We start from the raw sequence: 16542 nt of genomic DNA, 5'->3' as shown, positions 1-16542 counted from the left end.
TAACATAAACACTTGAAATAGTTCACTCTGTTTGTAATGACTCTATATAATGAGTTTCTCTTTTTGTATGGAAGAAATGAAATAAATTAACTTTTTGATGATATTCTAATTTAGTGAGAAGCACGTGTAGTACTACCTTGCTTACATGTACTATTGAAACAGCCACTAAAAATTGTAATTAAAAACGGTCTTCTATATACAGTATGCAAATTAAAAGGTGGCATGTGTAGCATTGTTCAACACATATTTTCCCAAAAAATGCGCTAAAAAAGAACAAAAAAAAAAGAAATCCTGTTGGTAACGTTTTCCAAGTCATTTCCTTGTATTACTACATGAGGTTAAACATTTGCTTCAGTTTGAACATTAAAATGGCTCCGCTTTTTATGTTGAACAAGAGTGGATCTATGATTATAGCATTTCCCACAATCTGAACATGAAAATGGCTTCTCCCCTGTATGGATTACATTATGTTTAACAAGATCAGACTTCTGGCTAAAACATTTTCCACAATCTGAACATGAAAACGGCCTTTCCCCTGTGTGACTTCTCATATGTGTAACAAGGGATGATTTGTGACTAAAACATTTCCCACATTCTGAACATGGATAAGGCCTCTCTCCTGTGTGAATTCTCTGATGTTTGACAACATCAGATTTATGTCCGAAACATTTCCCACATTCTTTACATGAAAATGGCTTCTCCCCTGTATGGATTACGTGATGTTTAATAAGATTGGACTTTTGGTTAAAACATTTTCCACATTCTGAACAGGAAAATGGTTTCTCTCCTGTGTGAGTACTCTGGTGTATAGCAAGAACAGATCTCTGGGTGAAACATTTTCCACACTCAGAACAAGAATATGGCTTCTCTCCTGTGTGAGTTTTCTGATGTGTCACAAGGGATGATCTCTGAGTAAAACATTTCTGACATTCAGAACATGAGTATAGCTTCTCCCCTGTGTAAGTTCCTTTATGTGCAATGAGACTGTATATTGGTAGGAAATCCCTATTGTATTCTGGACTAGAAAATGAATCTGCCTTCCCATGCTTATTTTGATGCACAAGAAGATCTGATCTCTGTCGGAAAAATTTCCCACACTTATAACAAGAATATGGAGTCACCCCTGTGTGAGTTCTCTGATGTGTAACAAGGGTTGATCTCTGGGTAAAACATTTTCCACATTCTGAACATGAAAATGGCTTCTCCCCTGTATGGATTACCTGATGTTTAACAAGATCGGACTTCTGGCTAAAACATTTGCCACATTCAGAACATGAATATGGCTTTTCCCCTGTGTGAGTCCTCTGATGCGTGATAAGGGATGACTTCCGACTAAAACATTTGCTACATTCAGAACATGAATATGGTTTCTCTCCTGTGTGAGTTCTTTGATGTGCAAGAAGATCATATTTCTGTAGAAAAGATCTTTCACACTCTGGACACGAATATGGCTTTTCTCTTCTGTGCCGCCTTTGATGTACATTGAGATCAGATTTCTGGCGAAAACATTTCCCACATTCTGAGCATGGAAATGGCCGCTCATCTCTATGAATTCTCTTGTGAATGGACAAAATAGATTTCTTTTTAAAATATTTCCCACATTCAGAACATGGAAATATTTTATCTTCAATCTCGCTTGTACTTTGCTTAACAATCTCTGATTGCCGAGGTTCAGGTTCCCTGAGATTACTGAGATCAGTAGCTAGACTTTCGCTGTGAAGTTCTGCTGGTATATTTTTTGTAAGGAGTATTATGGAATGTTCTTCAGGATAGTCTTCTGTGATACGGTTATATTTTACATCATGGGCTGGAGATATACATTGACTTTCCATATTCTTGGGGTATTCTTCTGTTAGGAATAGAAACAATTTTGATTACAATTTTTGCATAAAACAATTACTTGGATATTTTAAGACATACCAAGGAACATCATATAAAATACTGCCAATGAATTATGCACAGTCATAACATCTTGATCATTTTGCATTAAAGGGTTTAATCCCAGATTTTGTGTTATCCCCCAATCCATAGAATTTGGGAATAAGTTACTGATCGATGAGTGTGTTGATCACCTTAACCCCTTTCTACCATTGGACGTACTATTCCGTCCATGTGGGGTGGGCCCTACTTCCCAAGGACGAAATAGTACGTCCAGCGCGATCAGCCGCGCTCACGGGGGAAGCGCGGCCGAGTGTCAGCTGACTATCGCAGCTGACATCCGGCACTATGTGCCAGGAGCGGTCACGAACCGCACATTAACCCCTGGCACACTGCGATCAAACATGATCGCCGTGTTCCGGGGGTATAGGGAAGCATCGCGCAGGGAGGGTGCTCCCTGCGTGTTTCCCTGAGACCCTCGGAGCAACGTGATGTGATCGCGTTGCTCCGAGGGTCTCTTACCTCCTCCTCCCTGCAGCAGGCCCGGATCCAAAATGGCCGTGGGGCTGCATCCGGGTCCTGCAGGGAGGTGGCTTCACAGCACCTGCTCAGAGCAGGTGCCGGGAAGCCTCCAGTAGTGTACGTCAGATCGCTGATCTGACACAGTGTACAGCAAAGTGTCAGATCAGTGATCTGTCACTTTACTGTGATGTCCCCCCTGGGGCAAAGTAAAAAAAAAAATTTTTACATGTGTAAAAAAAAAAAAAAAAATATATATATATATATATATATATATATATATATATATATATATATATATATATATATATATATATATATATATATATATATATATATATAGTTCTAATAAATACATTCCTTTATCTAAATAAAAAAAAACAAACAATAAAAGTAAACATATTTAGTATCGCCGCGTCCGTAACAACCCGACCTATAAAACTGTCCCACTAGTCAACCCCTTCAGTGAACACCGTAAAAAAAAAAAAGGCAAAAAACAATGCTTTATTATCATACCGCCGAACAAAAAGTGGAATAACACGCAATCAAAAAGACGGATATAAATAACCATGGTACCGCTAAAACGTCATCTTGTCCCGCAAAAAACGAGCCACCATACTGCATCATCAGCGAAAAAATAGAAAAGTTATAGTCCTCAGAATAAAGCGATGCAAAAATTATTATTTTTTCTATAAAATAGTTTTTAGCCTATAAAAGCACCAAAACATAAAAAAAAGATATAAATGAGATATCGCTGTAATCGTACTGACCCGAAGAATAAAACTGCTTTATCCATTTTACTAAACGTGGAACGGTATAAACGCCCCCCCCCCCCCCAAAAAAAAAAAGAAATTCATGAATAGCTGGTTTTTGGTCATTCTGCATCACAAAAATCGGAATAAAAAGCGATCAAAAAATGTCACGTGCCCGAAAATGTTACCAATAAAAACGTCAAGTCATCCCGCAAAAAACAAGACCTCACATGACTGTGGACCAAAATATGGAAAAATTATAGTTCTCAAAAATGTGGTAACGCAAAAAATATTTTTTGCAATAAAAAGCGTCTTTTAGTGTGTGATGGCTGCCAATCATAAAAATCCGCTAGAAAACCCGCTATAAAAAGTAAATCAAACCCCCCTTCATCACCCCCTTAGTTAGGGAAAATTTTAAAAAAATGTATTTATTTCCATTTTCCCATTAGGGTTAGGGCTACAGTTAGGGTTAGGGCTAAAGTTAGGGTTAGGGTTTGGATTACATTTACGGTTGGGAATAGGGTTAGGATTAGGGTTAGGGGTGTGTCAGGGTTAGGGGTGTTGTTAGGGTTGGCGTTGAGATTAGGGTTAGGGGTGTGTTTGGATTAGGGTTTCAATTATAATTGGGGGGTTTCCACTATTTAGGCACATAAGGGGCTCCCCAAACGCGACATGGCGTCCGATCTCAATACCAGCCAATTCTGCGTTGAAAAAGCAAAACAGTGCTCCTTCCCTTCCGAGCTCTCCCGTGCGCCCAAACAGGGGTTTACCCCAACATATGGGGTATCAGCGTACTCAGGATACATTGGACAACAACTTTTGGGGTCCAGGGTTGGCTGTATGCCCCCCCCCCCCCACCCCATGTATGTCATATGATCTCAACAGTGATGTCCAGCCTGAGGCTGAGAGACATAGAAGATATACAGTAATAGCTGTATATAGTAGAAGCGATCAGAAAATCCCAGGTTCAAGTCTCTAAGGGTATGTTCCCATGGTCAGGAAACGCTGCGTGTTTTACGCTGCTTACAGCCGCAGCGTCAAACATGCAGCTTCCAGATGTTACAGCATAGTGGAGTGGATTTCATGAAATCCCCTCTCCACTATGCGTCAAAAGATGCAGGTGGCAGACCCGCGTAAACGGACATGCGACACGTCTTTCCAGAACGCAGCATGTCTGTTTACAATGCAGCGACGCTCCATCGCCACACCGTAAATTTCCCATAGACTATCATTAGATGCGGTAAAACCGCATCTAATGATTAGTCACATGCGTAGTAACTGTGTAAACGCAGCTTACTACGTATGTCTACTAATTTAAATAATCTCTTATCTGCCACACCGACGGAAGTCTGCATCCACTGCAGTTCTCGCGATAACTTAGCTTACCGCGAGAACTGTCGTGCACGTGACCAGGGGTTATCTCCAGTCACTTTAGGCTGGTTCTCATGGTCAGCTGACCGCTAGTGCTAGAGTGTAGGTGATCACCGGAGAGTCATCTACAAGCTCTGCTATGTCTGGATGCCTGTGTCAGACACAGGGAGTATACTGTTGGTTTATTGTTATTTTTGTTTTTCAGAAGATCGATCGCCTCATTTTGATTACCAGTACAATAAAGATGGAAAAACTGTGTGGTGTTTTATTTAATTAAACTGCTTTATTCTGCATGTGTGTTTTTATTAACCCTTTACCAACTATAGGATTAGTAATGGTAGGTATCTTATTGACGCCACTCCATTACTAAGCCGGCTTAATGTCACGTTACAAAAGTGACATTAACGCAATATTACCCTATATGCCACCGCCACAGGGCAGTGGGATGAGAGAGGCTACACGCCGGAATTGGCGCATCTTACAGATGTGCCATTTTAGGGGCAGCTGGTATTAGCCGGGGGGGGGGGGGCGGGGTGCATGGTCCCTTCCTAGGCTATGAATATCAGCCCGCAGCTGTCTGCGTAGCCTTTATGCCTATAAATTAGGGGGACCCCATGTCATTGTTTTTTTTTTGGCGGGGGGGGGGGGGGTCCCCCCTATTTTAATAGCCATTAAAGGCTAAATATACAGCTGTGGGTTGATATTCATAGCCTGGGAAGCTCCATGGGTATTAACGCCTTCCCAGGCTACAAACATCGGTCCGCCAGTCGCTGGCTTTCCCTCTCTGGCGCAGAAAATTGCGCAGGAGCCAACGCCTTTTTTTCAATTTTTTATTAAAATTTTATTAAAATTAAACAGATATTGCGTTTAAGGCTGAGGTCACACTTGCGAGAAACTCGCTTGAGTCTCGCACCTCAATACCCGGCACTGCCGCCAGCACTCGGACCTGAGAGTTCAGCTGCATAGAAATACATGCATCCGCACACTCCGCTCCAAGTGCTGGCAGCAGTGCCGGGTACTGAGGTGTGAGACTCGTGCAAGTTTCTTGCAAGTGTGACCCCGGCCTAAAGCGTGTGTTTATTTAAGGTCGGGATCACACATGCGAGAAACTCGGACGAGCTGTATGGAAAAATGGTCATGATGAGGGGCTGTGTGAAAAGCGGGATGATGAGGGGACTGTATGGAGAAGGAGGGATGATGAGGAGCTGTGTGGAGAAGGAGGGATGATGAGGAGCTGTGTGGAGAAGGAGGGATGATGAGGCTGTGTGGAGAAGGGGGGATGATGAGGAGCTGTGTGGAGGAGGGATGATGAGGCTGTGTGGAGGAGGGATGATAAGGGGCTGTGTGGAGAAGGGGGATAATGAGGAGCTGTGGGCAGAAGGGGGGATGATGATGATGAGGGGGCTATGTGGAGAAAGAGTGTTTGCCGCGCTGTCTTGCACCTCACAGAGTGGTAAACACTGGATGTTCGGGCCCCCGATTCAAGTGAATGGGTCCGGGTACTGTTCTGTACCCGAACCTGGACTTTTTTTTAACTGTTCAGCTGGACCCGAACACCCAAGGGTTTGCTCATCTCTAATCCTGTGTCTAGTGTGTGACTGGTGTTTGTATGCTGTGTGAGTGTATCCTGTGTCTAGTGTGTGACTGGTGTGTGTCACGTGTATGTATCCTGTGTCTAGCGTGTGACTGGTGTGTGTCACGTGTATGTATCCTGTGTCTAGCGTGTCACTGGTGTGTGTCACGTGTATGTATCCTGTGTCTAGCGTGTCACTGGTGTGTCACGTGTATGTATCCTGTGTCTAGCGTGTCACTGGTGTGTGTCACGTGAATGTATCCTGTGTCTAGCGTGCTTGACCAGATGGAAGCTAAGGGAAGACTCTGCAGCTAGTACCCCTTAAGCATGGTGGGCCCTTAGAATGATTTTCTCTGGTGGGTCCCAGCTACTCCAGTCCGACGCTGCATCTATCTACCGTATTTTTCGGACTATAAGACGCACCGGACCATAAGACACACCCCAAATTTGGGTTGAAAATTGCAGAAAAATGATTTTTTATAAGATGGGGGTCCGTCTTATTGTCCGAATTTACAGTATCTTACCTGAGGGCTGGCGGTGGCAGAGCAGGGTCACAGGAGGCGTGCTGTCAGCAGAGGTAGGGTGATGCGGTACGGCGTGCACCTGAGCAGGGTCCCTTCCTGCTTAGGTGGGCGACGCCATGGCCTGGTGTCCATGGGGTGGTTGCAGCAGTGGTGTGGCGACGGCAGAGGTGCGGGGATAATGAGCGGTATGGCGTGAGCAGGCTCCCTTCCACAGGTGAGGTGATGCAGCAGCATCGGTGGTGGCGGCCATCTTCCTGAGGCCGCGCGTGCGCAGATGGAGTGCTCTGCTTCCCGGGGATTCAGGAAAATGGCCAAGGGAGGCCTCACATGCGCAGATGGAGATCGCGGCGTCCATTTTCCTGAAGCCAAGATCTAAATCTGCGAACTCGGCTTCAGGAAAATGGCCGCCTCGATCTCCATCTGTGGCCGCTGCCACCGATAAACCGGTAATTAACCCGACTCTGCTGCTTACCGGGCTGCTGCATCACCTCACCTGTGGAAGGGACCCCGCTCACGCCATACCGCCTCCTCATCCCCGCACCTCTGCCTCCGCCACACCACTGCCGGTAAGCCTACATTACGACTATAAGACGCACCCGCCATTTTCCCTCCTTTTTTTGGGGGAAAAAGTACATCTTATAGTCAGGAAAATACAGTATCTATCTATCTATCTAGCGGTGTATATTCTTCAATGGAGTATGTAAATGAAGAGGTTGCACAAGAAATGACATCACAATTTTTTTTTTTGCACAGCTTTATTGAGCTTACAAAAACACACAAATCTGCATGAAAAAAAAAACACACATGAAAAACGCATCAAAAAACGCAAGAAAAATGCGCGAAACGCATCAAAAAACGCGCGAAACGTGTGTTGGGGAGGGCACCATCCAGGAAACCGGGATCACATGAGCACTGTAAGTATGTTATGATTATGAGTATATTATGTTTTACATTATCGTCAGTCTCTCTTTTTCCCTTGTGTTAATAATTCTGGTCATTAACACTGACACCTAGTGGTACTTTTGCACATTTCACATTCCTTTATGTATTTATTGCGCTGCACACCTCTTTACACTTGTGCAAATTCCTTATATGAGATTAATCATTGATGCAGTTTTAGATACACTTTGTACTACATTTTGTTGTCACTTGCCGTGTCAACTAGTGATTTACATGTATATTTAGCATAATACTGGTTAGGTGCGCCCTTATCTTATTATTATACACTGTCATTATTAATTTTTCCTGTATTGTTTTTTAATATTTTTTGTATACATTAATAAAATTTATATGATTCTTAATATTACTCTGGACTTTTTAGTCGGGTTTTTTCTGTGTTTTCTGAGAGTCAAATTAAGTAGCTCTTGAATTTTATAACGAAATCCAATTTGTATCAAATTAATCCATTGTTCCTTATTATTCTGTGTGGTCTATCCAAATCCCAGAACATAATAAAGTTTGGTGAAATAAACAGATAATACTCAACTTGCTTTTTATCTGCCCCCCTCCCACAGCTCGCCATCGGGTGCTCAGTGGGTCTTCTCGTATCTGATTCTCCATTACCCCTGTGCCTAGTAGGCCTCAAACTTCATAGTGGGATAATGTCACGACATGTGTCATGATGTCACAACACACATCGATTACTTTTTCAACGATGTGCGCTGTGACACCTGTTGTGGAGACAGCAAAGAGCGCAAAGCATTGGACAAAGGGATAAACAGTGAGTCAGTTATTTTGTCTGCCATTTTGCTCGCTACAATTCATCGATTTTGCACAAAGCAAATCATCCCAAAAAAATTTAATTCTAGAGAATTTACATAAAAAAATAAAAATAAAAATCAGGTGTATTAAATTATCTTTGAGCAGATGCACTCAACTCTACACAGAAGGTTTCTCTTACCCGATAATGTAAAAATCTCATGATTCTCCATTATGGTTGTGTATTGATCCTTATGTCCTTCTATGTACTCCCACTCCTCAATGGAGAAATAGACGGTGACATCCTGACACCTTACAGTAACCTGAGCAACACAAAAATAAAAACTCAGAAGGGAAATTGGTCAACCATACAGTGTCAGAGCTATCCTGGCTTCATTAGTATAAATAACACATCAGGTGTGATTACAGCCCATCACTTACTGCTTTCTGACACATAATTCTACACTTTCACTGATGTTTGTTTGGTGCTGTCGGCAAGTATGTTATGATTTCAAGATGGCATATGAGTACTGTCCGATTTATTTTTTTTTTTTTTTTTTTTTTTAATATTTTTTTTTTTTTACTGATTCTTAGACTTTCACTGCGAACGTTGATCAGACTTGGATCAATATAGGACAGGTCTCTGAGATTTTGCATGGACCACTCGGTCATCAAAAACTCCTCTCACGTGTATACAGCCCCTGAATCTCATAGGTCCAAAAGGGTCAGAAGTGTTGGGCACTTCAAAATGCATAAAACAAACTAAGTCAGGTAGGGGGTCACCCCAGCTGACAAAAAGAGAATCCAAAGTAAAAAGAATATTTATTAGTATTGCCAAATTTAAAAAAATTTCTGGAAAAAAAAAAAAATACTAGAAAACAGACAGGTCAAAGAAAACAGACAGGTCCAAAGGTTAAGTCAGAAGAAGAGGCTAGATCCAGCCGATAGTGATTATAAAAAGGTAGGACGTGATGACCAAGTGGCAGCTGTTATGTTTGCTAATGACAGGTGTTATGAAGGCAATCCAGAAACAGTGTGCTTAGCGATCAGAGCGCACACAGTGATCTGACAAATACCCAAAAATACAAGAACGAGCTCTGAGACGTGGAAACTCTGTAGACTGCACACCTGATCCTATCCTAAACACAACTAAAAGCGGCTGTGGATTGCGCCCAACAACTACCTAGGCAACTCGGCACAGCCTAAGAAACTAGCTAGCCTGAAGATAGAAAAATAGGCCTGACTTGCCCCAGAGAAATTCCCCAAAGGAAAAGGCAGCCCCCCACATATAATGACTGTGAGTAAGATGAAAAGACAAAACGTAGGGATGAAATAGATTCAGCAAAGTGGGGCCCGATATTCTAGGACAGAGCGAGGACAGTAAAGCGAACTTTGCAGTCTACAAAAAACCCTAAAGCAAAACCACGCAAAGGGGGCAAAAAAAACCCCACCGTGCCGAACTAACGGCACGGCGGTACACCCTTTGCGTCTCAGAGCTTCCAGCAAAACAAAAGACAAGCTGGACAGAAAATAAGCAACAAAAAAAAACAAAAAGCACTTAGCTATACAGAGCAGCAGGTCACAGGAACAATCAGGAGAAGCTCAGATCCAACACTGAAACATTGACAAGGAGCAAGGATAGCAGCATCAGGCGGAGTTAAGTAATGAAGCAGTTAACGAGCTCACCAGAACACCTGTGCTCAGGCACCGGTGCTCAGGAAGGATATAATGGAACTAGAGAGAGTACAAAGGAGGGCAACAAAATTAATAAAGGGGATGGGAGAACTACAATACCCAGATAGATTAGCGAAATTAGGATTATTTAGTCTAGAAAAAAGACGACTGAGGGGCGATCTAATAACCATGTATAAGTATATAAGGGGACAATACAAATATCTCGCTGAGGATCTGTTTATACCAAGGAAGGTGACGGGCACAAGGGGGCATTCTTTGCGTCTGGAGGAGAGAAGGGTTTTCCACCAACATAGAAGAGGATTCTTTACTGTTAGGGCAGTGAGAATCTGGAATTGCTTGCCTGAGGAGGTGGTGATGGCGAACTCAGTCGAGGGGTTCAAGAGAGGCCTGGATGTCTTCCTGGAGCAGAACAATATTGTATCATACAATTAGGTTCTGTAGAAGGACGTAGATCTGGGGATTTATTATGATGGAATATAGGCTGAACTGGATGGACAAATGTCTTTTTTCGGCCTTACTATGTTACTATGTTACTATGTTACCTGAGGGAGGAAGCTCAGAAGCTGCAGTACCACTTGTGACCACAGGAGTGAATTCAGCCACAGAATTCACAACAGGCAGCCTTACAAATATGCTCTGATACCTCCGACCTTTCCCCCCAGGAGGTTGCCACTGCTCTCATGGAATGAGCTCTCAGACCCACCGGGGCAAACATTCCCACTACATGAGTAGGCCAACGAGATCGCATCTCTTATCCATCTTGCCAATGTACTTTTTGAGGCCTTGAGTCTCTTCCTAGTTCCCTGAAAGCACACAGAGGCCCATCCTTCCTACACCCCTGGGTAGATGCTATGTACTGAACCAAACACCTTTTTATGTCTGAGTGGAATTTCTTTTCTCTTGTATTTTTGGGGTTAGAGCAAAAGCAAGGAAGAAATAGCTCTAGGGACCTATGGAACCGAGATGCTACCTTGGGCAAATAAGCAGGGTCAGGTTTTAACCCCTTAGTGACAGAGCCAATTTGGTACTTAATGACCGAGCCAATTTTTGCAATTCTGACCACTGTCACTTTATGAGGTTATAACTCTGGAACGCTTCAACGGATCCCGCTGATTCTGAGATTGTTTTTTCGTGACATATTGTACTTCATGTTAGTGGTAACATTTCTTCGATATTACTTGCGATTATTTATGAAAAAAACGGAAATATGGCGAAAATTTTTAAAATTTTGCAATTTTCAAACTTTGTATTTTTATGCCCTTAAATCAGAGAGATATGTCACAAAAAATAGTTAATAAATAACATTTCCCACATGTCTACGTTACATCAGCACAATTTTGGAAACAAAATTTTTCTTTGTTAGGGAGTTATAAGGGTTAAAAGTTTATCTTTTTTACAACACCTTTTTTTTTTTTTAGGGACCACATCACATTTGAAGTCATTTTGAGGGGTCTATATGATAGAAAATAACGAAGTGTGACACCATTCTAAAAACTACACCCTTCAAGGTTCTCAAAACCACATTCAAGAAATTTATTAACCCTTTACGTGCTTCACAGGAACTGAAAAAATGTGGAAGGAAAAAATGAACATTTAACTTTTTTTTGCAAACATTTTAATTCAGAACCATTTTTTTTATTTTCACAAGTGTAAAAACAGAAATGTAACCATAAATTTTGTTATGCAATTTCTCCTGAATACGCCAATACCCCATATGTGGGGGTAAACCACTGTTTGGGCGCACCGCAGAGCTTGGAAGTGAAGGAGCGCCGTTTTACTTTTTCAATGTAGAATTGGCAGGAATTGAGATCGGACGCCATGTCGCGTTTGGAGAGCCCCTGATGTGCCTAAACAGTGGAAACCCCCCACAAGTGACACCATTTTGTAAACTAGACCCCATAAGGAACTTATCTAGATGTGTGGTGAGCACTTTGAACCCCCATGTGCTTCACAAAAGTTTATAACGTTGAGCCGTGAAAAAAAAAAAAAAAAAATCGAATTTTTTCTACAAAAATGATCTTTTTGCCCCCAAATTTTCATTTTCACAAGGGTAACAGGAGCAATTAGACCACAAAAGTTGTAGTGCAATTACTCCTGAGTACGTCGATACCCAATATGTGGGGGTAATCCACTGTTTGGGCGCACCGCAGAGCTTGGAAGAGAAGGAGTGCCGTTTTACGCTTTCAATGTAGAATTGTCTGGAATTGAGATCGGACGCCATGTCGCGTTTGGAGAGCCCCTGATGTGCCTAAACAGTGGAAACCCCCCACAAGTGACCACATTTTGGAAACTAGACCCCCCATGGAACTTATCTAGATGTGTGGTGAGAACTTTGAATGGCCAAGTGCTTCACAGAAGTTTAGAATGCAGAGTCGTGAAAATAAAAAATATTTTTTTTCCACAAAAAAGATTTTTTAGCCCCCAAGTTTTTATTTTCACAAGGGTAACAGGAGAAATTGGACCGCAATAGTTGTTGTCCAATTTATCCCGAGTACACTGATGTGCCATATGTGGGGGTAAACCACTGTTTGGGCGCACGGCAGAGCTCGGAAGGGAAGGAGCGCTGTTTTGGAATGCAGACTTTGATAGAATGGACTGTGGGCGTTATGTTGCGATTGCAGAGCCCCTGAAGTACCTAAACAGTAGTAACCCCCCACAAGTGACCCCATTTTGGAAACGAGACCCCCCAAGGAACTTATCTAGATGTGTGGTGAGAACTATGAATGCCCAAGTGCTTCACAGAAGTTTAGAATGCAAAGTCGTGAAAATAAAAAAAAAATATTTCTTTTTCCACAAAAAAGATTTTGTAGCCCCCAAGTTTTTATTTTCACAAGGGTAACAGGAGAAATTGGACCCCAAAAGTTGTTGTCCAATTTATCCCGAGTACGCTGAAGCCCCATATGTGGGGGTAACCCACTGTTTGGGCGCATGGCAGAGCTCAGAAGGGAGGGAGCACCATTTGACTTTTTGAGCGCAAAATTGGCTGTCGTGTTTGGAGACCCCCTGATGTACCTAAACAGTGGAAACCCCCCAATTCTAGCTCCAACCCTAACCCCAACACACCCCTAACCCTAATCCCAACCCGATCCATAATCCTAATCACTAATCCTAACGATAATCGCAACCCTTACCCCAAAACAACCCTAATGTCAACCCTAACCATAACCGTAATCAAAACCCTAAATCCAACACACCCCTAATCCTAATCTCAACCCTAACCTCAAACCTAACCCTAATCCCAATACACCCCTAATCACAACCCTAACCTTAACCCTAATCCCAAACCTAACCCTAATCCCAAGCGTAACCCTAATGCCAACCCTAACCCTAATACCAACTCTAATCCAAACCCTAACCCCAAATCTATCCCTAACTTTAGCCCCAACCCTAGCCCTAACTTTAGCCCCAACCCTAACCCTAGCCCTAAGGCTACTTTCACACTTGCGTCGTTTGGCATCCATCGCAATCCGTCGTTTTGGACAAAAAACGGATCCTCCAAATGTGCCCGCAGGATGCGTTTTTTTGCCCATAGACTTGTATTGCCGACGGATAGTGACGGATGGCCACACGTCGCGTCCATCGTGCACTGGATCAGTTGTGTTTTGGCGGACCATCGGCACAAAAAACGTTCAATGTAACATTTTTTTTGTACGTCGCTTCCGCCATTTCTGACCGCGCATGCGTGGCCGTAACTCTGCCCCCTCCTCCCCAGGACATAGATTGGGCAGCGGATGCGTTGAAAAACTACATCCGCTGCCCACGTTGTGCACAATTTTCACAACGTGCGTCGGTATGTCGGGCCGACGCATTGCGACGGCCCCGTACCGACGTAAATGTGAAAGAACCCTAACCCTGAATTTAGCCCCAACCCTAAATTTAGCCCCAACCCTAACCCTAGCCCTAACCCTAATTTTAGCCCCAACTGCTCTTCTCCTGTCGGCCGGCAGATGGCGATAGATGGCGGGCGCACTGCGCATGCGCCCGCCATTTTCTTTTCCCCGGCAGCCAGGAGGAGCAGCAGGAGGATCCAGGGACACCGGTGAGTATGATAGGGTCCCCGAATCCCCCTATTTCTCTGTCCTCTTATGTGCGATCACATCAGAGGACAGAGAATTACACTTTGATTTTTTTTGCGATCGCAAAACAGGGGTCGGTAAAACCGACCCCGATCATGTTCTTTGGGGTCTCGGCAACCGCCGGCAGCCGAGACCCCAAAGATTCTCCCGGTGCCGGCCGGCGGGCGCACTGCGCATGCGCCCGCCATTTTGAAGATGGCGGCGCCCACCGGGAGCCATGAGGAGCACCGGGGGAGATAGGTGAGTATCGGGGGGCTATCTGGGACCCCTTTTCTCTGTCCTCTGATGTGCGATCACATCGGAGGACAGAGAAATTAAAAAGAGATTGCATTTTTTTTTTTTTGCGATCGCCGGTAAACTGTTAATTACCGGCGATCGCAAATGCGGGGTCGGTAAAAAAAACCCCGAATCATGTTCTCTGGGGTCTCGGCTACCCCCGGCAGCCGAGACCACGGAGAAAATCCGACTCTGGGGGGCGCTATTTACTTTTTACACAGCGCCGTTAATTAACGGCGCTGTGGTTTAAGTACCCTTAGCGGTCGCCGTTAAAAGGCGTATCGGCGGTTGCTAAGGGGTTAAAATAACTGTCTTCTTAAGATCCTAGTGAAGGGAGGGCCTGCAGATAGAGCCTGAATGTCGCACACTCTAGAGGCAGATGTTAGAGCCACTAGAAGGTCCTTTTTAAAGGGACAATCTTGAGCGAGGCAGAATCTAAGGATTCAAAGGGGGGACCCGTTAGGGCTGATAAGATTAAATTTAAATCCCATGGCGGCAATTTTCGGCTAGTAATGGGCCTAGATATTGAGGCGGCATTAATGAATCTTCCTACCCAAGTATTGCCTGCTACATCATGACTGTACAGAGCCCCCACCTGAACCTTTAGGGCGTTAGTAGCAAGGCCTTGTTCCAGCCTTTTTGTAGAAACTCCAGGATGGAAGTATGTGGGACTCCATTCTGGACTCTGACCCCCAAGGTAGATAGGAATTTGTTGCAGGTTTTACCATAGGCTTTTGTAGTGTCGATTTTTGTACTCTGAAGTAGGGTGAAAACCAAGTTTAGGGAAAAACCTCTGTACCTCAAATGCGCCCTTTCAAATCCCACGCTGTTAAGTGTAAATTTGCTGCCTGAGGATGATATACCGGCCCCTGGGAGAGAAGGTCCTGAACTTCTGGTAGTACTCAAGGGTCGGTGAAGGACATAATCCTCAGCCAGGAGAGCCAAGTTCTTTTTGGCCAGAATGGGACTATCAATAATACGCTTGCCCTGTCCTCCCTGATCTTCCTTAGAACTGCTGGGATGAGGATGACAGGGTGGAAGGCATAGGCCAGGCTCTGGTTCCACAGGATCATAAAGGCATCTAGTGCCTGAGGATTCCCTCTGGGATCTATGGAGCTACTTTTGTGTTGTCAACGCTGGAGAAGAGAACTATGACCGGGAGACCCCACATTTCTACAATCTTGTTGAAAATGGACTCTTAGCACCCATTCCCCTTGTTTCAACTGAGTGTAGCTCAGAAAGTCTGCCTTGTGGTTTTCTACCCCAAGAATGTGGAGTGCCGTCAGTGAGAGGAGATTGCTTTCCTCTAACTAGAAAATCTGAGTTATGTCCATCAAGGACCTTGACCTGGTTCCCCCTTGATGGTTCAGACAGGCTACCATTACCCGATTGTCCGAAATTACTTGCACGTGATGACCATAAAGGGCATCTACGAACTATCAGGGCATAACTGACTGCAAATAGTTCCTTTTGGTTCGAGGATACATACAACTGCTGACCCGTCCAGACCAGTGAGTAACCCTATTGTCCAGATGAGCCCCCCCACCTCGTGGAGCTTGCATCCGTGGTGACTACACAAGACACTCAGGGAACCAATAGTTGTTGAAGATAGAGTCATACGACCCTCTAATTGACACTTTAGGGAGACCTAGTTTTTTAAGATGTCCCACTGGAGCCTCCTGATGTGTATTTGGACCCACTGCAGGGTGGCCTTCCTCAAAGTCATGGATGGGTATTGTGTTGCCCTCAACACCTGGCCTGAGTATTGTGATGCCCTCAACACCTAACCCGCAATTTTTTCCCCTTTGTGCTCCGGAAGGCAACACTCTTGCTTCTGGGAGTCCAACATTAGGGTACCGTCACACTATACCATTTCGATCGCTACGACGGTACGATTCGTGACGTTCCAGCGATATCGTTACGATATCGCTGTGTCTGACACGCAGCAGCGATCAGGGATCCTGCTGAGAATCGTACGTCGTAGCAGATCGTTTAGAACTTTCTTTCATCGCTGGATCTCCCGCTGTCATCGCTAGATCGGTGTGTGTGACACCGATCTAGCGATCTAGCGATGCGATCCAGCGATGCGTTCGCTTGTAACCAGGGTAAACATCGGGTAACTAAGCGCAGGACCGCGCTTAGTAACCCAATGTTTACCCTGGTTACAAGCGTAAAACTAA

General features: G+C 44.1%; 1 protein-coding gene across 1 annotated transcript in view; it reads right to left on the bottom strand.

Moving 5' to 3' along the window:
• Positions 1 to 298: 298 nt before the first annotated feature.
• Positions 299 to 16542, bottom strand: part of LOC138667076 (oocyte zinc finger protein XlCOF7.1-like) — a 29259-nt gene continuing 13015 nt past the window's right edge. The window contains exons 4-5 of the mRNA XM_069755349.1: positions 8518 to 8638; positions 299 to 1849 (exon numbers count right to left, since the gene is read on the bottom strand). Of these exons, the coding sequence (XP_069611450.1) occupies positions 339 to 1849; positions 8518 to 8638 (1632 nt within the window). The 3' untranslated portion in view covers positions 299 to 338. The remainder of the gene's footprint in view (positions 1850 to 8517; positions 8639 to 16542) is intronic.

The sequence above is a fragment of the Ranitomeya imitator genome, chromosome 2, assembly GCF_032444005.1.
Source record: "Ranitomeya imitator isolate aRanImi1 chromosome 2, aRanImi1.pri, whole genome shotgun sequence".
Classification (NCBI taxonomy): domain Eukaryota; kingdom Metazoa; phylum Chordata; class Amphibia; order Anura; family Dendrobatidae; genus Ranitomeya; species Ranitomeya imitator.
Note: the sequence above shows the minus strand (reverse complement) of the source record. Positions and strands in the feature narration are given on the sequence as shown.